This window comes from Sinocyclocheilus grahami, unplaced genomic scaffold, assembly GCF_001515645.1.
Source record: "Sinocyclocheilus grahami isolate Dianchi unplaced genomic scaffold, SAMN03320097.WGS_v1.1 scaffold713.1, whole genome shotgun sequence".
Classification (NCBI taxonomy): Eukaryota; Metazoa; Chordata; class Actinopteri; order Cypriniformes; family Cyprinidae; genus Sinocyclocheilus; species Sinocyclocheilus grahami.
In genome coordinates, this window is record NW_015505892.1 from 235,855 (window position 1) to 261,550 (window position 25,696).

At 33.6% G+C, this 25,696-nt stretch overlaps 1 protein-coding gene across 1 annotated transcript in view; it reads left to right on the plus strand.

Annotated features, from left to right (window-relative positions):
- Positions 1-25,696, plus strand: part of LOC107560167 (1-phosphatidylinositol 4,5-bisphosphate phosphodiesterase beta-2) — a 34,459-nt gene that overhangs the window by 2,969 nt on the left and 5,794 nt on the right. Inside the window, exons 3-25 of the mRNA XM_016244261.1 lie at positions 593-661; positions 1,375-1,512; positions 4,311-4,390; positions 4,482-4,535; positions 5,164-5,239; positions 5,554-5,654; positions 5,732-5,895; positions 6,869-7,015; positions 7,614-7,771; positions 9,222-9,301; positions 9,406-9,490; positions 10,777-11,002; positions 12,640-12,713; positions 13,340-13,436; positions 14,211-14,295; positions 14,390-14,514; positions 15,562-15,689; positions 16,995-17,097; positions 19,146-19,278; positions 20,350-20,473; positions 23,590-23,654; positions 24,493-24,513; positions 25,175-25,223. Coding sequence (XP_016099747.1) covers positions 593-661; positions 1,375-1,512; positions 4,311-4,390; positions 4,482-4,535; positions 5,164-5,239; positions 5,554-5,654; positions 5,732-5,895; positions 6,869-7,015; positions 7,614-7,771; positions 9,222-9,301; positions 9,406-9,490; positions 10,777-11,002; positions 12,640-12,713; positions 13,340-13,436; positions 14,211-14,295; positions 14,390-14,514; positions 15,562-15,689; positions 16,995-17,097; positions 19,146-19,278; positions 20,350-20,473; positions 23,590-23,654; positions 24,493-24,513; positions 25,175-25,223 — 2,382 coding nt within the window. The remainder of the gene's footprint in view (positions 1-592; positions 662-1,374; positions 1,513-4,310; positions 4,391-4,481; positions 4,536-5,163; positions 5,240-5,553; positions 5,655-5,731; positions 5,896-6,868; positions 7,016-7,613; positions 7,772-9,221; positions 9,302-9,405; positions 9,491-10,776; positions 11,003-12,639; positions 12,714-13,339; positions 13,437-14,210; positions 14,296-14,389; positions 14,515-15,561; positions 15,690-16,994; positions 17,098-19,145; positions 19,279-20,349; positions 20,474-23,589; positions 23,655-24,492; positions 24,514-25,174; positions 25,224-25,696) is intronic.

Consider the following 25,696-nt stretch of genomic DNA (forward strand, 5'->3'; position numbering starts at 1 on the left):
CGCAATACACACATAGTATACAGAAGAGCGCCCGGCGGCCCGAGTGTGTGTGTGTGTGTGTGTGTGTGTGTGACTGTGTGTGTGTGTGTGTGTGTGTGTGTGAGTGAGTGTGTGTGTGTGTGTGTGTGTGTGTGTGTGTGAGTAAGAGTGTGTATACACATTTATTTTTATTTATTTAACTTTTAGTAGTTTAAACAATTCAACTTTTTATCAATTTTGTTAAATTTTTTAAATTTTCATTTTTTTAAGTTCAAGTTTATCTAATATATTTATTTTATTTTAGTTTCATTTCAATTAATGAAAACAATTTGCAATAGTTTTATATGACAATAACAACACTGCACACACCATCATGTGATTTGTAAGGTCTTGTTTGCAGTTATTTTGCAATAATGTTCGATTTAATGGTTTGTTGAGAATTTCTCACCTATGATCTTCTCATCCATTACGTTTATGCATTTGGCAGATGCATTTATCTAAAGCAACTTGAAATTATACATTTGTTCCCATGACCTTCACCCTCTACTGTTTGAACTACAGAAATTCTGTGCGCTATCTGTGATGTCACATCCTGTGTCTCTCTGTCCCGCAGGAAACAGAGTTTTTGGACATTGCCACCATCAGGGACACAAGAGCGGGAAAATATGCCAAGCTCCCTAAAGTATGTGCCCTGTCCATGTTATGTAATGTGTTTTATGTTGCATCATGACTAAACAGACGGAGTGTCAGTGTTTGAGTTCATTGTTGCATTTGAGTATTTGTGTGAATTTGCCTTGCAAACAGCAGCGTTCAGCAGAAACAATCACATCAACCACAGCCAACTCATGTTCAGATCAGAGAATCACATCAGCTACTGACATACAGCATTAACATATGAACACACTCATCAGTTCTGATCATCCATCTCACAAAGTTTTTACATTTATGCATTTATCAGATGCTTTATCCAAACAGTTGAGGAGCATTTTTGACATGCATATTTTTAAGTGCTATTAGAAACATAAACACGATGTTATGTTTGATATATTACTATTGTTATATGAATTATACAGTGATTTTCTTTGTCTCTACACACACACACACACACACACACACACACACAGCTGTTGACCTCGTGTTTCTCCCTTCACACATTTGCATGAAGCCGGATTTGTTTGCTGGTCTGGGTTGTTCTTGTTGATGGGTCATGTATGGAAAGCAGACTCCGTGTATGAGATGTTTAAAGTTTCTAGAGCTTTCTCTCCTAAACGTCACTCGCTTGATATCTGATGCAATGACTTTCAGAAGTCTGAAGTGTCACTTTAGTGTTCAGGGACTCTTTAGCCAACGTTTCATATTCTCAAGCAATGTCTTATCATTTTCTTCCTCTTTCAGCATCCAAAGGTTCGTAACGTCTTCAACATGGATTTTCCTGACAGCCATCATCTGGCCAAAGCGCTGACCATCGTGACGGGAACAGACACCGTCAGCCTCACCTATCACAACTTCTTTGCTGCTAAAGAAGTGGCCCAGGTATCATACTTCATATATGTGACCCTGCAGCACAAAAGCAGTGTTAAGTCGCTGGGGGATATTTGCAGCAATAGCCAAAGATACATTGTATGGGTCAAAACTATCGATTTTTCTTTTATGCCAAAAATCATTAGGATATTAAGTAAAGATCATGTTCCATGAAGATATTTTGTACATTTCCTACCGTAAATATATCAAAACTTAATTTTGATTCAGATTCCAAATTTTCAAATATTGTCCTATCCTAACAAACCATACATCAATGGAAAGATTATTTATTCAGCTTTCAGCTGATGTATAAATCTCAATTTCAAAAAATTGACCGTTATGACTGGTTTTGTGCTCCAGGGTCACATTTGTCTTGTCAAAGCATTTGGAGCATAAGTAAGTGACCCCCAAACACAATCAGTCACAGTTATTTTCCTGAATAGTCTAACTTTGCATAGACGTTCTGCCGGCTGGGTTTCTTTCAGGTCAGAGGAGCGTGTTAAAAATGGTTCTGGTTGTGTCTGTGTTTGAGCAGAAGACAGTATGGAGTCGTTCGACAGCGAGAGGAGGCCACACTTCCCACAGTTATTCATGTATAAGTCTCAATTTCGAGAAATTGACCCTTATGACTGGTTTTGTGGTCCAGGGTCACATACATGTTTCATTTTAAAACACACACTTCAATGCATTTCATTTTACATCTAAAAACAGATAGATAGATAGATAGATGGATGGATGGATGGATGGATGGATGGATAGATAGATAGACAGACACACACACGTTTATCAGGACTAATGTTCCATTTAAAGCAGCCGCTGGTCTTTGAGGTTCAGAAATTGGTTTTATGAGTTTATGATTTTCATATCCTGACACTAATAAGCTGCAGTGCAGATCAATTGTGTTATTTCTGTGTGCCTCAAAGCGCTGAGGTTTATCATTCGCCCTCTGGTGGATGAATGCGTTATAAACACATCTGACTGAAATAAACGCAGACTGGGTTTGTTATTAGTGCCTTTTACTCAGTCAAGCAACACTATTGTTATTGATATGATCCAGCAGAGCATTAAAGAAATAGTTCACCCCAAAATAAAAATTTGCTGAGATTTTACTCACCCTCAGTCCATCCAAGATCAGGATGAGTTTGTTTCTTCATCAGATTTGGAGAAATGTAGCATTGCGTCAGTGTCTCAGCAATGGATGCTCTGCAGTGAATGGGTGCCGTCAGAATGAGAGTCCAAACAGCTGATAAAAACATCACAATAATCCACAGCACTCCAGTCCATCAGTGAACATCTGGAGAAGACAAAAGCTGAGACAAATCCAGCATTAAGACTTTTTAAACTAGAGTCCATAATCCATAATAACTCTTCCTCCAGTGAAAAGGTGTTCTGGTCTGAATCAGGAGAGAAATCTGCACAGATCAAGCAGCGTTTAAGCAGCTCTAAACAAATATGTGTCTGGATTTTGATGTGAGAGACAACAGCAGATCTGGAGGAAGTGTTATTATGGATTATGGACTCATTTTAGTTATAAACGTCTTAATGCTGGATTTGTTTCAGCTTTTGTCTTCTCCAGAGGAGCGTGTTAAAAATGGTTCTGGTTGTGTCTGTGTTTGAGCAGAAGACAGTATGGAGTCGTTCGACAGTGAGAGGAGGCCACACTTCCCACAGTTATTCATGTATAAGTCTCAATTTCGAGAAATTGACCCTTATGACTGGTTTTGTGGTCCAGGGTCACATACATGTTTCATTTTAAAACACACACTTCAATGCATTTCATTTTACATCTAAAAACAGATAGATAGATAGATAGATGGATGGATGGATGGATGGATGGATGGATAGATAGATAGACAGACACACACACGTTTATCAGGACTAATGTTCCATTTAAAGCAGCCGCTGGTCTTTGAGGTTCAGAAATTGGTTTTATGAGTTTATGATTTTCATATCCTGACACTAATAAGCTGCAGTGCAGATCAATTGTGTTATTTCTGTGTGCCTCAAAGCGCTGAGGTTTATCATTCGCCCTCTGGTGGATGAATGCGTTATAAACACATCTGACTGAAATAAACGCAGACTGGGTTTGTTATTAGTGCCTTTTACTCAGTCAAGCAACACTATTGTTATTGATATGATCCAGCAGAGCATTAAAGAAATAGTTCACCCCAAAATAAAAATTTGCTGAGATTTTACTCACCCTCAGTCCATCCAAGATCAGGATGAGTTTGTGTCTTCATCAGGTTTGGAGAAATGTAGCATTGCGTCAGTGTCTCAGCAATGGATGCTCTGCAGTGAATGGGTGCCGTCAGAATGAGAGTCCAAACAGCTGATAAAAACATCACAATAATCCACAGCACTCCAGTCCATCAGTGAACATCTGGAGAAGACAAAAGCTGAGACAAATCCAGCATTAAGACTTTTTAAACTAGAGTCCATAATCCATAATAACTCTTCCTCCAGTGAAAAGGTGTTCTGGTCTGAATCAGGAGAGAAATCTGCACAGATCAAGCAGCGTTTAAGCAGCTCTAAACAAATATGTGTCTGGATTTTGATGTGAGAGACAACAGCAGATCTGGAGGAAGTGTTATTATGGATTATGGACTCATTTTAGTTATAAACGTCTTAATGCTGGATTTGTTTCAGCTTTTGTCTTCTCCAGATGTGAACTGATGGACTGGAGTGCTGTGGATTATTGTGATGTTTTTATCAACTGTTTGGACTCTCATTCTGACGGCACCCATTCACTGCAGAGCAGAAGATCAATCTGTCATGTTTTTCTAATCTAAGCTCATTTCTTTTTGGCACAGACGTGGACTGACGACATCCTGGCTATAGCATATAACACACTGAGAGCGAACGCCTGCAGACAGTTCTTCCTGGAGAAAGTGTGAGGATTTGTGCGGTCAATTTCAGACTAGTCACGACATGACAAATATTGATTTATATTCCCAATATTCCATATTCTGTCGTCTTTATAGGTATGTCCGCCTCTCACTGCAGACCAACAAAGATGGGAAAATCCCTGTTAAAAAGTACGAAAAAAAAACATTTATATAAAAAAATGCATTATATCACATTCAAAAAGTTTGGGTCATTAAGATTTTTTTTAACTGATACTTTTATTCACCAAAGATGCATTAAATTGATCAAAAGTGAGAATAAAGACATTATAACGTGACAAAAGATTTCCATTTCAAACAAATGCTGTTCTTTTGAACTTTTTATTCATCAAATAATCCAGAAAAATAAAATGCATCACGGTTTCCACAATAATATTGTGCAGCACGACTGTTTTCAACATTGATAATAATCAAAAATGTTTCTCGAGCAGCAAATCAGCATATTATACTGATTTCTGAAGATCATGTGACACTGAAGACTGGAGGAATGATGCTGAAAATACAGCTGCGCATCACAGAAATACATTACAGTTTAACACATATTCACACAGAAAACAGCTGTTTTAAATTGTAATAATATTTCAAATTTTTTACTGCATTTTTGATCAAATAAATGCAGCCTGGGTGAGCATAAAAATCTTACCGACCTCAAAATTTAGAAAAGAACAGCATTTGGGATGCTAATTTAATTTGTGTCACACATTAAACTGATGCTTAATATTTAATATCTTCTCCTAATGATCTTAATCCTTCGTCTCAGTATCTTTAAGATGTTTCCAGCAGACAAGAAAAGGGTTGAAGCTGCTCTGGCCGCAGCAAGTCTCCCCAAAGGAAAGGTGTGAGTGAGTGTGTGAGTGAGAGTGAGAGTGAGAGTGTGAGTGAGAGTGTGAGTGAGAGTGTGAGTGAGAGTGTGAGTGAAGGGTGTGGGTGTGTGAGTGTGTGAGTGAGTGTGTGTGTGAGTGTGAGTGTGAGTGTGTGAGTGTGTGAGTGTGTGAGTGTGTGAGTGTGTGAGTGTGTGAGTGTGTGAGTGTGTGAGTGTGTGAGAGTGTGAGAGTGTGAGTGTGTGAGAGAGTGAGAGTGTGTGTGTGTGTGTGAGTGAGTGAGTGTGTGAGTATGCAGTGTTTAACCATCAGTCGTCTTGTGTTGTTAGTTTGACACCATCAAGCCTGATGTGTTCACTGAAGCAGCCTTCAAGACCTTCATACTCAATCTGTGTCCCAGACCTGAAATCAATGAAATCTTCACGTCCTTGTGAGTGAACGCACTGCATGTGTTCATTTGATCATTTGATCTGATCATTAGTCAGTGTTTGATTATGACCTTCTTAGCACGAAAGGAAAGGGATTCATGACAAAGGAGATGATGACCAAGTTCCTGAACGAGAAACAGCGAGATTCCCGTCTCAATGAGGAGCTGTTTCCGCTCGTCAGACCCGAACAGGTGAAGAATCTCATCGAGAAATACGAGCCGAGCTCGTCCAACGCCAGCCGCGGTGAGTGTCCCACAGAGCTCAGTTTAATGAGCGATTTTTTTACAATTAAAAAAATATATCTGAGATGCAGAGTTATTTTAGTATTATTGATTTAAATAATATTTTGAATCAGTTTTTATTTTTTTGTTTGATTTTGTGCTTTTGTCCGTTTTTTTCTTTTTTTTCTGTAGCTTTCATTTTAATTTTGTAATTTTTAGTACTTCAGTGTAAACTTACTTCCTTTCAGTTTCTAGTTTTTGTATTTTCAAGTTGTTAATATATCTTACATTAACATTATTATTAATCTACATGTATTGTCTTGATCCACTGGCAGCAGTTTTGTTCATGTAATAAAAAATAAAATGAAAAAAATAAAATAAAATATTATTCATATGTCTGCTGTCTTGACCCATTGGCAACAGTTTTATTCATGTTTTAAGCAGAAACATCACTAAATTATATTACATTTATGCTTAAAATAATACGTCTTCATATCAAAGTACATTTTAAGAAATTGTATCTTATTCCAAAATTAAAATAAAAATGGAAAATCTAAATATTAAAACTAGTTCAAAATATTAATAAAAACTATAATATAATATAATATTATACTAATATAATATAAATAAAAAAAAACTATATAGACATTTAAAAACATAACTAATAAAAATTACATGCACAGCAAATTTAGTAAAACTTTAACTTAAATTAAAATAAAAGTGGAAATTCTAAAAATAAGTTCAAAATATGAATGAAAACTATAATATAATGTTAATTAAAACTACATACACATAAAAAAAACATAACTAATAAAAATGACAAAATTAATAAAACCTTAACTTAAAATTAAAATTAAAATCAAAATATTAATAAAAACTATAATAATATATAAACTAAGTCAGTCACATTAGATCAGCTCAGTTAATAACAACACAGTGTTTTCGATGTGTGCCTGTATTTGTGAAGGTTCATTCGAAGTCTGTTGCTGCTGCAGGTCAGATTTCTCCAGATGGTTTGATGTTTTATCTGATGGGATCTGAGACATCAGTGGTGAAACTGGACAAACTGGCCCAGAGTCACGATATGACCCAACCCATCCCACATTACTTCGTCAAATCCTCCCACAACACCTATCTCACAGGTGAGGAGGAAACTAAAGCAGTGACTCGGGGCTCGACACTCAGCGTGTTTATAGAAGGGTCAATTCGTCAAAATTGAGATTTGTACAAGATGAATACATAAGCGTTCCATTGATGTATGGTTTGTTAGGAAAGGACAATATTTGAAAATCTGGAATCTGAGGGTGGATGTGACCCTGGAGCACAAAACCAGTCGTAAGGGTCAATTCGTCAAAATTGAGATTTGTGCAAGATGAATACATAAGCGTTCCATTGATGTATGGTTTGTTAGGATCGGACAATATTTGAAAATCTGGAATCTGAGGGTGCAAAAAAATCGAAATATTGAGAAAATCATCTTTAAAGTTGTCCAAATGAAGTTCTTAGCAATGCATATCACTAATCAAAAATTAAGTTTTGATATATTTACGGCAGGAAATTTACAAAATATCTTCATGGAACATGATCTTTACTTAATATCCCAATGATTTTTGGCATAAAAGAAAAATCAATAATTGTGACCCATACAATGTATCTTTGGCTATTGCTACAAATATCCCCCAGCGGCTTAACACTGCTTTTAGGGTCACATATTTAGTTGAAAGCGTGTGTTGTGTGCAGCGGGGCAGCTGACGGGCGTCTCGTCTCCGGAGATGTACCGCCAGTGTCTCCTCGCCGGGTGCCGCTGTCTGGAGCTCGACTGCTGGAAGGGCAAACCTCCGGATGAAGAGCCAATCATCACCCACGGCTTCACCATGACAACCGAGATCCTCTTCAAGGTGGGTTCCTCCAATCGGAGCTCTCGCTGTGATTATGGGATGCGCAGTGGAGGCTCATAATCAATGCAAGCTAAACGTGAAAATCGGGAGCAGCTCTTGCAGTAACTTCACCTCAACTCAAAAACTAAATACACAGATACATATAAACACCCTCGTGAAAAAACACACTTTAGCATACTTTTTAAAAAAGCGTACTTATTACAGAAATTCAATTCTTTAAAAGAATATACTAAAGTGTTTTTGTGCACTTAATTGCATGTTGGTTGCAATTAAACTGTATTATAGTTTAAATTTGTGTTAAATTAAATTATATGAACTTTAGAGTGCTTTTTGACCCACCTAAGTACATTTTTATACGTAATTTTATAATTACTTCTATTGTCTTTGAAATATGGTTAAAGTTTACTGCCCAGTGTATTGACAAAGTAGTATAATGATTTAAAATGTGCTTTAGTATGTTAGTCAGCTTATTTAAAGCATGACAAAAAAATTATTCAAACATAATTATTTAAAATGTACTTTAAATGTAATATATATATATATATATAATTGGAATATATTTAATTAAATGAATTAAAATTTAAAAAACGTTGAAATAAAATAAATAAAATAAAATAACTTAACATAACATAAATAAAAAATAATAATAAAATAAAATAAGTAAACTAAAATAAATTGACAACCAAACCAAAATAAAGTAAACTAAAATAAAATGACAACCAAAATAAAAAAATAAATAAAATAAAAAAACAATGGCAAAACAACCTATTATAATAAATGTCACATTTAGTGGAATTAAAAATCTATATGATAATGCGAACATGAAAATTATTTCCCGTCTTACCACAATTTACCTAATAGCTTGTAATACATATTCATCAGCCAAAGTTTCTTCCCAGTTTTTTTTTTTTTTTTCTGAAAAAGTTTTAGCATATCGAAATGTTTACTGTTATAGCTGATGGAAATACTGCTTAACATAACATAAATAAAAAAAATAATAAAATAAAATAAGTAAACTAAAATAAAATGACAACCAAACCAAAGTAAAGTAAAGTAAAGTAAATGGTGACCAGTTACATGAAATAACATAAACTGGTAACACTTTACAAAAAAGTTCCATTTATTAACATCAGTTAAATATATTACTTAACATGAACTAACAATGAAAACTACTTCTAAAGCATTCATTAATCCTAGTTATTGTTAAGTTAAACATTTTAAATTATTAAAATCAAAAGCATTAAAACATTCTAATTTAAAATGAACTTTAACATAATCTAATTTGACTTTATTGCAATTTAATGGCCTTTTTATTTAATTAATATGATATTATCTACAGTTTTTATAAATGTACTTTTAAGGTTTGAAGTACACTACAAGTGCGCGTTCAGTGTGATTAAGTGGACTTGTTTTCTTCACGAGGGTAAAGAGTGTTCTTTCTTCATGACAGGATGTGATCGAAGCGATTGCTGAGAGCGCCTTCAAAACATCCAAGTATCCTGTGGTCCTTTCCTTTGAGAACGTCGATTCGTAAGACACATCTTTAATATTTGATTGACAAATGAACACATGTTGCAGGCTTGCTGGTGTGATATTTCGGATGTGATATAAATGGGCTCATGTGTTTGTTTCAGAGTGAAGCAGCAGGAGAAGATGGCCCACTACTGCAGGACGATCTTTGGAGACGCTCTGCTCGTTGACGTACTGGACAAATATCCTGTGAGTTCACATGTTGGGTCCAAACGCTTCATATATATGTGACATATTATGCATCATCTGAAAGCTGAACAAATAAGCTTTCCATTGATGTATGGTTTGTTAGGATAGGACAATATTTGATCGAGATACAACTAAAATGCGATTTAAAAATGATAAAATTAAATAAATTAAAATAAATGGTGATCAGTTGCACAAAGTAAAATTAACTTTACATTAAGGTTACATTAGTTCACATTTACATTTACATTAGTTAACTATATTGGTTAACATGAACTACCGATACAATATTTCGAAAGCATTTAAAATTGACAAGTGAAGTCAAAAATGTAATTAAACATAAAATAAAAGAATAAAATAAATGGTGGTGTTCATTTTAGTTGCATTACTTTACATTATTATTTAGTTACATTTTGTTAACATTACTTAATATGAACTAAAAATAAAAAATACTTCTACATAAAAATAAAAAAACCTCTAAAGCACTAAATGGACTAGAGGCGATGAAAATGTGATTAGAAATGATAAATAAAATAGTTACATGAACTAAAATTAACAATTTACAATAAAGATCTATTTGTTAACTATATTATTTAATATGAACTAATAATACAAATATTTATAAAGTATTTAAAATAACTAGAGAAAATTACAAATAAATAAAATAATAAAATTTAATAAAATTAAATAAAATTAAAATAAACTAAAATAAACCAGTAACACTTTACAGTGAGGTTCAGTTTGTTAACATTACTTATCTATATTAGTTAACAATGAATGATACTTCTAAAGCATTCACTAATCTTAGTTATTGTTAATTTGAACATTTACTAAACCATAATTAAAAGCAAAAGTTGTATTTTATATGTTTTTAACAGACCTGAGCTAGCATTGAATGGTTGTATTTTTATTAATTGTTATTAACTAGTTCTGTCAAACAATTAATCGCATCCAAAATAAAAGTTTTGTTTACATAATATATGTGTGTGTGCTATGTATATTTATTATGTATATATAATACACACACATATGCATGTACTGTATATATTTAAGAAAAAATATGTTTTGTTTATATATAAAATATATAAACAATTAGATGCGATTAATCGTTTCACAGGACTAATGTTAACAAAGATTAATAAATACTGTAACAAAGTTTTGCTCAAAATATTGCTGTTAATGCATTAACGAACATGAATTAATGGAACCTTATTGTAAAGTGTTACCAATGAACTGTTAGTTGTAATTCGACTTAATATCTGATCTGATCTTCTCTGGTGTGTTTTCAGCTGAAGCCGGGTCATCCGGTGCCGAGTCCGTCTGAGCTGATGGGTAAAATACTGATCAAGAATAAGAAAAGCAGCGCACCTGCCAGCAAACCAGAACAAGCCAAGAAAGCATCTGGTCACGAACAAACAAACACACCTGCGGACGATTCGGAGTCCAACCAACCCGCCGATCCAAACCAACCCGCTCCAGCTAACCCAGAGGCCAGCGACCCGCCGCCAGCAACCGGTCAGTTCATCTACTAACCAGTCCTCAAACTAGTCTTCAGTGTCAGTGGACTGCTTCTGGCCCTCTTCGTTTAGGAGTCACACTTGCTTCCTTCGCGGTCAAAAGTGACCGAAGCCTTGAAATAGTGCTGGGCGGTATACCGGTTCATACCGAATACCGGTGTTTTTTTTTTGTTATGATATGAATTTTTTAAATACCGCAATACCGGGGTATGTCGCTTAAACAGTGTTGGGAACGCGACACTGTTTGAAAGAAGTCCCTTTTCACTGTTGCACTGTGTTGAGGGAACAGCTGTATGTGTTACTAAGCGTGAAAGTTCAGAAACTGAAGCTGTAGAACTAATAGAACGTGATGACACAGAAGAACTCATCCACAATATCCACATTGACCTCCACAAATATCCAGCGCCCGCTGCCATCAGCTCCCACGTCTCTCACACACTCACTCACTCACACACTATTTATGATTTTGAGGGAATTTTATGATACTATGCAATATTTATAAAATTTGAATGAGCTATTTTCCCCATTAGAATTAATATAAAAAATATATATTTCTTTATTTATTTGCTATGTTTTAATAAATGCAATATTTCACATTAATATAGAGTGAAGGCATTTAAAATAAAAAAATTTTTAAGTGAGAATTGGTCCATCTGGAGGCATTAAAACATAAAAACGTGTGTAATGTTGCGTAACCTCTTGTATTAGCACCCTATATACAGTGGGGCAAAAAAGTATTTAGTCAGCCACCAATTGTGCAAGTTCTCCCACTTAAAAAGATGAGAGAGGCCTGTCATTTTCATCATAGGTATACCTCAACTATGAGAGACAAAATTTCCCGAGGAATTTACCAATTAATTCTTTAAAAATCCTACAATGTGATTTTCTGGATTTTTTTTTTCTCATTTTGTTTCTCATAGTTGAGGTATACCTATGATGAAAATTACAGGCCTCTCTCATCTTTTTAAGTGGGAGAACTTGCACAATTGGTGGCTGACTAAATACTTTTTTGCCCCACTGTAGATACAGTATATACAGAGGCTTTTGGATTCCCGTTGTTTTTTTAGACATAATTTCTTCATTTTTTTAGGTTTTGCATTTAGATATATATCTAGACATTCTAAAAGACTACTTTTTGTCAAGGTTTAGATATTTATGGTTAGATAAGTATCAGGTTTTACATTATGATTGCAGTCAAACATTAAAATCTTGTTAGAAAGAGAACACATAGAAAGCATTTTTGTTACTCGTTATTTCATCATTAAAAAGCTAACAAAATAAGGAATGGACAGTGATAATTCAAAACACTTTATACAAACATTAATTGATATTTTATTCAATGTTATTCAATAAATGTTAATCATACTTCAGAACAAAAAATGAAAATGAATTTTTTTTTTCGTATTTCCCATTCATTTTGACCGCGAAGAAGTCAAGTGTGACTGTTTTTTTTTAACCCTTTAACATATCCAAATCATATCCGTGATTTGTGTGTGTGTTCATATTGCTAATGTGACAAAAGTCACCAAATGTCATCTTCATTGGAATGAAGCTAATACTACAATTTTTTGTAGTAGTTGATTCAGCGGTCCGGAAAAACAAAACCCATTGAAAATAACAGTATTTTGTGTCCAGCTGCTCCAGATGAGCGTGAAGAACATGATGACCACGATGAACAGGATGAAGAGAAGATGAAGAACTCTGATGAGGTGAAGTAGACCGTATGTATGTGACCCTGCAGCACAAAAGCAGTGTTAAGTCGCTGGGGGATATTTGTAGCAATAGCCAACAATACATTGTATGGGTCACAATTATACATTTCTCTTTTATGCCAAAAATCGATATTATCATGCGCTCTTTCACTGCATGATTCAATCTCTTAAAATTAATTTAGAATGCTCACAAAATTCAAGATATGGGGGCAGAACATTTATATATTTTTATCATTTCATATAGTTAATCAATATCGCACGAAGAGTGCCGGTTTTTTTTTACCTCCAAAAATCAGCATGATTACAAATCGAGCGATATAGATTTTTTTTTTGTTAATCAAGAGACAACATTGCTCTATTTTGACAACAATAATAATTCCAAACAGCCACAGCACTGTTTTTGTCTTTACTCTCACTTTTGGAAAAATTGTAATGCATCCTTGCTGAATAAAAGTATTAATGTCTGCATGCGTGTTTTTGAAGAGTAGTGCATGCTGCCGTGAAACTGGCCATGTTGTAAAGACACTCCAAGCTGCTTTTTAAAAGTAATTGTTTGCTACATAATGACTTCTCTTTATGAACCAACATCTGTTGAGTCTCTATACTTTGTCATTTCCTCTCAGGGAACCGCTGGACAGGAAGTGACAGCGTATGAAGAGATGTCCGCTCTGGTCAACTACGTGCAGCCCAACAAATTCATCTCTTTTGAGAACGCAGCCAGTGAGTTCAGAGCGGATTCTCTTGATGCGCTCATATGTGTGATGCACCTGAAACCTCCTCTAATGCACAATTACACAATAAATATAATGCACTTTTTTGGCAAATTATTCCCATTTGAGCTATAAATATGCAAAATCAAATGTATAAACCAATAAAATGTAGTGAAATGATTTAAATTTCACCCTTATGTTTACCTAGTAACACTTTTTTAGCTTTTCATTAGTTCAAGCTTTAAGGGCTGCGGATTTGCGTCAAAATAAAATTGAGATGGTTTGATGTTTGAAAATGAAGAAATTAAAAAGAAAATAATTTTACAAGTAATGTAAAAGAAAATAATTATTTTCTTGTTTTACAGTGAAATGGAACAATAGTTTTTATTTAGCAATTTTTATGTTGTTATTTAATAATAATAATAATAATTGTAATTCACCCAGAAATAATAAAATCATAATAAAAGTTTGATGGTTTAACGTTTAAAATGAATACACTAAGACAGCCATATTTATTAATATTGTAATTTTACAGTAAAATAAAATTATTATTATTATATTTTCTTATATATATATATTTTTATATCACAATAATAATATGTCTTATTTGTCTTCATTCATAAAATTTAATATTTTTATTTAATAATAATAATAATTATTATTATTTTTTACTTTTATTATAAGAAAATGTGCTGCATCGTAGGACTGGATCTGTTGTTTCTGCCTTCTGTCCCATGTGTTTCATACTGACGTGTTTTCACCATCTGATTCTGTCCAAATATAGAAAAAAACAAGAGTTTTGTCATCTCTTCCTTCGTGGAAACCAAAGGGGAGAGTCTGATCGCTAAGAACGCTGTGGACTGGGTCGAGTATCCTTTACTCTGACATGTCCTCTCAGTTAGATTCAGACTCAGTGTTTTCTGGTGTTTGGATGTCAGTGCTTTCCTGAACTGATGACTGTAGATATAATAAGAGGCAGATGAGTCGTATCTACCCTAAAGGAACCCGTGTGGACTCTTCAAACTACAGTCCTCAGCCCTTCTGGACCGCCGGCTGCCAGTTTGTGGCGCTCAACTACCAGACTATGGGTGAGACGCTTATGTTGGGTCAAATCACAGTGAACATACGGCAGCTAATACAGTAATTCAATTACAGAGATGTAAACTTAAAATAAATCATTTCATAATATAGATTATTTTTAAAAAATAATAATAATAATAATATTTTGTAAAAAAAATAAAAATAATAATAAATAAATATATTTTTTGTATGTTTGTTATTGCAGGTTTTTGTCAATAAATGATTTGTTAATTTAAAAATATGCAAGAATGTCATTACATTAGCTCAGGGTTTGCCAAACTGGGGTTCATGCGTTGATGAAAAGCTAATATTTAATTAAATGATAAAAGTGTAAAAAGTAAAAAAAATAATAAATAAAAAAAAATAAATAAATAAAAATAATTTTTTTTTTTTTTTTTTTTTTTTTTTTTTTAAAAATACAAAATTATTTTAAAAAAAGGTCACAAAATAAAACACTTCATAAAAAGAAAAGAAAAATCTTTATTTAAAATGTAATTTTATTTTGTTGTAATTTTGAATCGTTTTTTTATTGCAGGTTTTTGACCATAAATTACTCGTTTATTTAAAAATGTCATTATAAATGCCATTTATTAATCATAAAAATGTAAAAATTAAAATAAACAATTATAAACAATTTTAAAATAAAACACATCAGCCAAAATAAAAACAATCAAAATGAAAACAAGAAAAACAATAAATTACGTTTTTTTTAAAAATTATTATTTAAAATGTCCTTTTTTATGTTTAGGCTGTGAACATGCAGATGTGTTGTTTAATCATCAAAAAGGGGTTCAGACAATGTTGTGCAAATCTTTTCATTAACCTTCACTTTTATTTTTTTGTCTCTGGTGTTTTATTGATATTAGTGGATGTATGAAGTTTGTTCTCTTCAAGTGTCCTAGCTGAATAATCACAGGTGTAAAATATACTTAACACATATATCTCATGTCATTACTTCTGTGGGTTTTAAAAAGGACCACACCGGCTCTTTATGTTGTTGATGTCCTGTCACTGTGTCTGTGGGTTAATGGTGTGATGTGTGTTTGATGCTGTAGATTTCCCCATGCAGCTGAACATGGCTCTGTTTGAGTTTAACGGCAGGACGGGTTACCTCCTCAAACACGACGTGGTCCGTCGCAGCGACAAGAAGTTTGATCCTTTCACCGACAGGATTGACTATTTAGCCTAGATCATAGAAATGAAGTATCAAAATATTAGATACCTTAAAAAACGTACAAAGTACAAAAAAAGAAAAATGCATAAAGGACGTGCATGGAGATTTTTCCATCTACAGATTTTTCCCTGACCTTCTTTTCTCTGTAAAGTAAGGGTGCACACTATTGCTGAAAAACACAAGCACTACTCAGCAGTCAGATGTCCGTATGCACAAAGACACAGATCCCTAAACAAGGCCATATCTGCAGATGAAACTTTGTTTGTAGAAGCATTTTTTAAATTTGATCTAGCACTTCATGACTTCACCACGTTATGTACGAGAAGCTGCAGAAGACACAGGCGCAAGTGGAATGTACAAAACACGGTGACATTCATTTTTAAGTAAATATAATGGGCGATATATTGCGTCACCAAAACTGATTGAGGTCATGTACACTGTAAAAAAAATTCCATAAAATTTACGGTAAAAAAAACGGCAGCTGTCAGAATTTTACCGTAAAAAATATGGTAGCAACATTTCAGGTTTTACGGTTTTAACTTAAATTCACAATTAAATACCGTAATTTCATTAACTGAAATAATGTTAATATAACAACCTACTGAAGTACTGAAATCTGTTTTGTAGCTTTGTAATACACTGATAACCACCAAATGCAGGAGGTGATGAGAAAGTCACATGATGAACCAAAGCCCATCACAAGCAGCTTTTAAATAATAACATTAATAGAAGGTGCACAGCGTCATTCACACAAACACTAAACACCATCACGGTAACACACATGAAACTGAAATAATGCAATAAACATTAATTTAACAACATTACCCTACATATACAATACATAACACACAACCCTAATATACAAAACTGATAAGAAAAAACTAAGAAGAAACATAGTTATTTCAATTAAAAAACATCAAATTTGAAATGTAATGCAGGGAATTCTGGGAATGTCAATTTACGGTTATTAACTGTAAATTATACAGTCTTTTTCACTTCCAAAAACTCTATACTACCGTAAAATTACATGTAATGTCCAATACAGTTTTTCACCGTATATAGTAGGGGAATTTACCGTTAACCATTTAACAGGTTTTTACTGTAGCATTTTTTTTTTTTTTGCACTTTTACCATTAAATTCACGGTAATTTTTTACAGTGTACATATATTGCGCGATAAGTCGATATATTGATTATTGCGACAGGCCTAATCTGATTACGTAACTCTCGTTACTTGTAATGCGTTACCCCCAACACTGTTCATGACACACGCGAGTTTGAGCTGCTCAGAGCCTGACGTCTGTGTGATGTTGAGCAGGTCTTGCTGCCGGAGATGGCTTACCTCAGACTCGTGGTTCAGGAGGAGGGAGGCAAGTTTTTAGGGCACCGAATCATCCCTCTGGACGCTCTGCAGACAGGTGAGAAGTGCACTTTAGCATGCTTCTATACATGTACTTATTACGCAAATAATCTACTATAAAAGAATATACTCGTGTGAATTAAATGTAACCTTTTCAAAAACCTAAATGCATATAATTTGTAATTGATTTAAATGTATTATAGTTTAAATTTATATTAAAGGCTAATTAAGAGTGATTTTTTTATGACCCATTTAAGTGGGATTTTAATACATGTTTATATGTGCTTTCATAATTGCATCTATTGTATCTTTTTAAATACGGTTAATGTAATAAGCAATTAACTAAAATAAACTAAAATATTGATTACATTAACAGTATTATATATTTAAATATATACTGTATGTAAATACCTTTTTTGGTAACATTTTACAATAAGGTTCCATTTATTAACTACATCAGTGAACATAGAAATGAATAATACTTGTAAAGCATTCATTAATCTCAGTTCATATTAATTTTAACATTTACAAATACATTATTAAATGCAAAGTTGTATCTATCAATATTAGTTAATGGACCTGAGCTAACATGAACTAACAATGAACAGTTGTACTTTTTTTTTAATTAATGCTAACAAAGATTAATAAATGCTGTAACAAATGTATTGCACATTGTTAGTTGATATTAGTTAATGCATTAATCAACATTAACTAATGGACCTTATTGTAAAGTATTACCTATTTTTTCTATGAAGTTGCAATTTAGTATATTTAAAATCTATTTCAACTAAAACTATAATGTATTTTTAATAAGTAGTCTGACTAAAATTAAATGTATTTTAACTGAATTTAAATACATTTTGTTATAACGATTTTAATGGGTCTTAATTTAGAATTAATTTTCAAACATTTAAGCTGTGATGCATTTAAATTACCAGTGTGGTTTACAACACTATACACATTTAAAGGGGTCCTATTATGCTCTTTTACAAAGTCTTGATTTTGTTTTGGGGGTGTACTAGAACAGGCTCTCATACTAGGTTGTTCGAAAAACACATTATTTTTCACATAATTTACATTATTACAACACCTCTCTCCTCAGTCTGGCATGAACGGCTCGAATAGTTCCTGTATCAAATGAAGGCCCGCCTTCTGAAATACGAAATGTGTTGTGATTGGTTAGCTGGGCCGGTGTGTGCTGTGATAAATCTAATATTTCATGCACATTTATTTGAGAAGTAGCCTTGTAATAAGTGTGATAATGTACAATAATTCAGACATTATTGCAAAATAAACTACATGTATGAAATGTCTCCACCGCTTAGTGCCAGGCTCCTGTCTGTCCATAAATTGCCCCATGTGTCACTTACCACTTTTATAAATGCTAAAAGATGAAAATGAAGCACGTCTCACACGGATCTGACTGTAATCTGTTCCAGAGTTTAACATACGTGTGTGAATATGAGTTACCTCTCGCTGACGGCGCACAGACGGCGGCCACTCCTGCAGCTGCCGCAGGTAAATAACATGCATGTGATGGACATTGCTTATAAAACACTGACATGGTGTGTGTGTTTCTTTAATAAATCATAGTACACTATGAAATACCTGACTGTATTTGAATATTAATTTGTCAATTTAACTGCACTGATACGATTGGATGAGATAACTTTGAATTTTTTATATTATTGTATATTATAAATGTAAAAATTTTATGAATTCAAATATGTTTTCTGTTTTGATTTGAATTTATTTATTAATTTAGTGTTAGTAATTTTAGTGCTTGAACATATTTTATTTCATTTAGTTTTTGTGTTGTGTGTTTTGTGATTTTTAGTAGTTTTTCTTTTCTTTTTTTTCTTTTTTAAGTATTTTTTATTAATTTTTAATTTAGTTTTGGTAATAGTATATTAATAACCCTGATTTGTCAGTGTTATGTTAGCATTATTTATATGCTATTATAGTTTTTATTTTTATATTTTCACTTTTTATTTAGTCTTTAGTCATTGCTTTATATGCTTTGGCCATTTTTTTTTTTAGTATTTTTGTTATGTGCTTTTGTCATTTGTATTATTGTTATTTTTAATTGAGCTGAATAACAAACAGAACCTGAACCAAAACCAGAACCTGAAGCCAAACCAGAGGAAAAAACAGAACCCGAAACAAAACCAGAGGAAAACACTGAACCAGAACCAGACCCTGAACCAAAATCAGAAGAAAAAAAGAGCGCGGGCAAGAAGTAAATGCAGAACGAACACACTCTCTTATAGGCAGTGTTATTTTATACTATTGCAGTATTTTCAAATTCCATATATTTTCTCAATTTAGTTACATTTTTATTAATTTTATAAATTTTTTTATTTCAGTTTTAGTTTGTTTTTTCTCTACTGAGAAGCAAAACTGCGCAAGATAAGACTTTTTCAGATAATATATCTTGCATTAACATTAATTTTCTATTTTTAGTTGAAGTTTTAGTAATTTTATGTACGTTTGTCATTTTTATTCGTTTTCGATTTTTTTATATTTCTTTTTTTTTTTCTTCTAATGTTAGTACTTAAACCTATTTTATTTCATTTAGTTGCCAAGGCGGAATTTCTCATTGAAATTTTTTTTTTTAAGTTTGAGTTTTTTATCTAATACATACATTTCATTTCAGATTTATTTCAATTAAAGACTTTTTTTTTTAACAATTTCGGTTTTAGTAAACAATATACATACTGGTGATTGGCTCTGTCTTATGGAAAATTCTAAACCTGACAAAATTAGAAATACATAAATAGGATAACTAAATATACAAAGAAATGTAAAAAAAAGAAATATACAAAGAAAATAAAAAAATATTTATACTTTTATTTCCTTATGTATATTTTTATTTTTTCCCCACATTTATTTTTTTTTCTTTTATTTATACTTTTATTTGTTTCCACTTTTATTTATTTCCACATAAATAAATAAATTTAAATATACGTAAGGAAATAAACGTATAAATAATTATTACTATTTTTTTTCTCTTCTTTGTATATTTATCAATATATTTATTTATTTGTTTAGTTTTGCTTGTTTACATTTCTCTGTATATTTATTTATTTCTAATTTTGTCAGGTTTGGAATTCCATAGGTTCTGTTTTAGATCAGTGGTGGTCTTCATTAAACTAGCAAAGAAGTCTGGTGTGCATCCACGTTTAGCTCTCTTGAGTCGCGAAAAACACTTCCGTTGAACTTCAGTGTTTCGTGTTTTTGTCCCGTGAGATGTGTGTTGTGTGTTGATCTCTGGTTAAGTGATTGTGTTTGTCCCCATGTGATTGTCCAGGTCTGGAGATGATCCCGGTGATCAGATGAATGAACTCAAGCAGAAGCTGAAGTCGGAGCTCAGGGCGCTACTAGTGGAGCAACACGATCAAATCAAGAAGAAGAAAGAACAAAACAACACTGAGGTAAAGACACAGACATTATTACTGTACAGTGAGACTGTGACCTAAATTACACTGTCAGAACTCCAGCAGAGCCTGAACTGCATCACAAAGATAATTCATTAGCCATCGGAGAGAGTGTTTTTGCCGTACAGTCAAAGAAATCTGCAGATTTGGTTTCAGAAATCATCCACATATACACACAGTGTAAATCTGCTAGCAAGCATTTTCAAAAAGCACATGAATGTCTGTCTAATTAAAACATGATTGGCACGAAGGGTTTCACTTGTGCCAAACAAACACAATAATCACACAGTGATCACAGTTTTTGTTTTACATTATATAATATAAACCGCAATAATAATAGTAATCGTTATTATTATTATTGTTTTATGAATTATTTTTTATTTCAGCCATACTCAGCATTTTAATTAGCCAGTTATTATTATAATTTTATTAAATTTTTTAATGAATTATTAATGAAGAGTTTCAATTAGATCATTATTATTATTATTTATTTATTTTTTCATTGATTTCAGCCATAATGAGCATTTTAATTAGCCTATTATTTATTTATTTTTACGAATTCTTGTTTGATTGTGGCCATACTGAGCATTTCAACGAGCCAAACATCTCCTCAGACCTGCGCTGTTCCCGCTGGCCGTGAGCCAGGACTCTCTCAGGTATTGATTACCCATCAGCACTCCGCTGCTCTGTGCAGTCAGTAGATCTGCATAGATGAGGGGTCAATCATGTCCCGTACTGGAAGAGTAAACCTGACCGGACCCACGAACACCCTCTTACACTCATATTGACCATCTCTGAATGGATCTGTGCTCGGGCTCCGAGAAAAGACAAAAGACTCCTCAGAGCTCAACAATAAGGACTGCCTGGTCGGGCCGCTGCTGCATCGTCACGAAAGTTTATCATTTGCACGTGTTTTTAAGCATTCGTTTATACAGTGTAGAATATGCAATGTTATTGTACATTTGACTATTAATTTCTATACCTGAACAGTCAGGCTAGTATTTATCGAAATTGGAATCAAGAATTTTGGCATCATATAAGCTTATTTATTAGAATACAAGATAACATTTGTCAAAAACAACAATAACTATATATATATATATATATATATATATAATTTTATTTTATTTTTTTGTGGCAGGGCAAGTAAAAAATGTAACCACTGTCCCGAACAGGCCAGCAGAAAAAATCCTTATTGTTGAGCCCTGCTCCTGCTTATATTTAATCAATCATGATCTGGTACTAGTGCTCCTGTGATGTGATGAAACCTCTAACACTAAGTATTAAAGTTCATTGTTTGTCGCCCAGCAGTGTTTGTGCTCCAGACATGAATAATTCCTCAAATCTTGTAAGGGAGACACCTTAGCAACCCCATAACAACACTCCAAAAAGCACTCTGAAAAAAAACTAGCAACCGCAGAGCAACGCTCTAAAACACTCAAATTAACCTAACAACCGCATAGCAACACTCTAAAACATTCAGAACAACACAGAAACCGCATAGTAACACTCAAAAACACTCAAAATAACCTAGCAACCACATAGCAACACTCAAAATAGCCTAGCAACCACATAGCAACACTCGAAAACACTCAAAATAACCTAGCAACCATATAACACTCTAAAACACTCAGAACAACACAGAAACCGCATAACAACACTCAAAATAACCTAGCAACCATATAACAACACTCTAAAACACTCAAAATAACCTAGCAACCATATAACAACACTCTAAAACACTCAGAACAACACAGAAACCGCATAGCAACACTCAAAATAACCTAGCAACAACATAGCAACACTCAAAATAACCTAGCAACCACATAGCAACACTCAAAATAACCTAGCAACCACATAACAACACTCAGAACAACACAGAAACCGCATAGTAACACTCAAAATAACCTAGCAACCACATAGCAACACTCGAAAACACTCAAAATAACCTAGCAACCACATAGCAACACTCAAAATAACCTAGCAACCACATAGCAACACTCGAAAACACAGCAACACTCAAAATAACCTAGTAACAACATAGCAACACTCAAAATAACCTAGCAATCACATAACAGCACTCTAAAACACTCAGAACAACACAGAAACCGCATAGCAACACTCAAAATAACCTAGCAACAACATAGCAACACTCGAAAACACTCAAAATAACCTAGCAACCACATAGCAACACTCAAAATAACCTAGCAACCACATAACAGCACTCTAAAACACTCAGAACAACACAGAAACCGCATAGCAACACTCAAAATAACCTAGCAACAACATAGCAACACTCGAAAACACTCAAAATAACCTAGCAACCACATAGCAACACTCAAAATAACCTAGCAACCACATAACAACATTCTAAAACACTCAGAACAACACAGAAACCACACAGCAACACTCAAAATAACCTAGCAACAACATAGCAACACTCAAAATAACCTAGCAATCACATAACGGCACTCTAAAACACTCAGAACAACACAGAAACCGCATAGCAACACTCAAAATAACCTAGCAACAACATAGCAACACTCGAAAACACTCAAAATAACCTAGCAACCACATAGCAACACTCAAAAACACTCAAAATAACCTGGCAACCACATAACAACACTCTAAAACACTCAGAACAACACAGAAACCGCATAGCAACACTCAAAATAACCTAGCAACCACATAACAACACTCTAAAACACTCAGAACAACACAGAAACCGCATAGCAATACTCAAAATAACCTAGCAACCACATAGCAACACTCAAAAACACTCAAAATAACCTAGCAACCACATAACAACACTCTAAAACACTCAGAACTACACAGAAACCTCATAGCAACACTATAAAACACTCAAAATAACCTAGCAACCATATAGCAACACTCTAAAAACAAGTGATCAGATGCATAATTTTCACCTGTTGGACCAGAAAGCAGCTGCTAGATATTTCTTTCTTGGAAGTGGCAGGAAGTGCTTGTATTCATTTCCTCTGTATGGCAGCGCAGCAGATCTCGGCGCGGCTCCGAGGGCCAGCTGGTGTGTTCTGTTCTGATATGTGTAAGTGACACTTCCTGTGTTCTCTCCTGTATTTCCTATGTGACAGCGTTTGACCAAACTCCTGGAAATGGCCACAGAGAAGCACTGCAGTGAGGTCAAGGCACTCAACAGGTGTGTTTGTCTGTGTGCGTGTGCGTGTGTCTGTGTCTGTGTCTGTGTCTGTGTGTCTGTACTGGTTTATATATCCTGGTGGGGACTTAAACCTGACTACACACAGACTCATGGGGACTCGTGTCACGGTGGGGACCTAAATTGTGGTCCCCACGGGTACAAAAGCTTATAAATCATACAGAATGAAGTTTTTTGAAAATCTAAAAATGCAGAAAGTCTCCTGTGAGGGGTAGGTTTAGGGGTAGGGTTGGTGTAGGGCAATAGAATATACGGTCTGTACAGTATAAAAACCATTACGCTTATGGGATGTCCCCACTTTTCACAAAAACAAACCTGTGTGTGTATCTGTGTGTCTGTGTCTGTCTGTGTGTGTGTTTCAGTTCACTTGAACTTTGAAGTAAGAGAAATACAAAGGAAAATGCAAGAAAGAACGAGAGTAAGATGAATCATTAAGTGCTGCAAGCTTTGAGTGCTTTAATTCAGCTAATGCATCAAGAGAGCTGCAGTGTGTGAGTGTGTTTTGTCTTGGGATTTATAATGAGGTTTCACGTCTAACAAAGCCAGGGGCCGATGACCTTTTCTACATGGAGTGCAGTTTGTTTGTTAATTATTATTGTTGTATAGCAAAAGCAGAGTAAATGAGCGCCGTGAGCGTGAGTGGGACCCCATGAGCTCAACCCCGTAATGAAATTAAACAGCTGGTATGAGGAATGACTGCTGTCTGAGATCATCTGGCATGATGGGATTTAAATATATTAAAATTAACAACTGAATAAAATAAAAGGTATATAACATTCATGATATCTCTCACCCTCACAATCTGTTTTTTCTTTTTCAGTGAGCCCAAGAAGAAAAACAAGTAAGATTTTTTTTGTAATGTTTTTGAATTTTACATAAAAATGTAAAAAATAAAATAATTTTAAATTGATCAAAATGAAACTCTTACTAATAATTAAGTCATAAATATGTAAAATGAAAATAAATATCCGATGTTTTTACCAAAGCTGAACATTTTTTAAATTAAAATGTAAAATTAAAGTAAATAATTTTAAATCAATCTGAAAGAAACATTTAGTAATAATAAATTAAATCATAAATATGTTAAATTAAATCAGCCAAAATAAAACACTTACTAATAATTAATTAAATCATAAAACTTTAAAATTACAATCAATTAATAAATCATTTAAAGAAACAAGTTGAAAGACGTTTTTGAAAGACGTCTCTAAGATCAAAAATACAGTAAAAACAGTAATATCGTGAAATATTACAATTTAAAATAATTGTTTTCTATTGTAATATATTGTAAAATGATATTTATTTCTGTGATGCGCAGCTATATTTTCAGCATCATTACTCCAGTCTTCAGTGTCACATGATCTTCAGAAATCAGTATCATATACTATAAAAGCATTAATTTCTTTCCCAATTTTTTTTAGCTTTATTATCCCTCATTCATGTCACATTTAACTTGATTATTCTTGTTTCAACGCACAAATCCTCATGTTTCTCTGTTTCAGAATGAAGAAATGCAAAAGTACGGAGCAGCTTGACAATGATAACGCTCAGGTAAAACACCACACGAACACTGATCGAGCGATCGAGTGTGTCGAACACAAAAGGAAAAATAGACGGACTGCAGTTGAATGAGAAGCGCACTTGAGACCAGAGCCGTAACCATGACGACAGGTTATGTCGGACACAAAGCCATGGTTTGGGTTGAGTTTTAACAAACGCTGACTAACATGTGCTCACTTGCTCTCGCTCTCTCTCTCTCTCTCTCTCTCTCTCTCTCATTGAGTCTCTGTCTCTCAATTCAAATTCAAAAATTGCTTTATTGGCATGACTGTAAATGATACAATATTGCCAAAGCTTAGTATACATGTACAGAAAGATAAAAAATAATAATATAATAACAATAATAATAATTAAATGAACATCACAGTAATAGATTGGAATATTATAACATCTTAGAAGTATTAAACTGTAACAAATTATAACATGTGAACATCTCTCTCTCTCTCACTCTCTGAGTCTCTCTC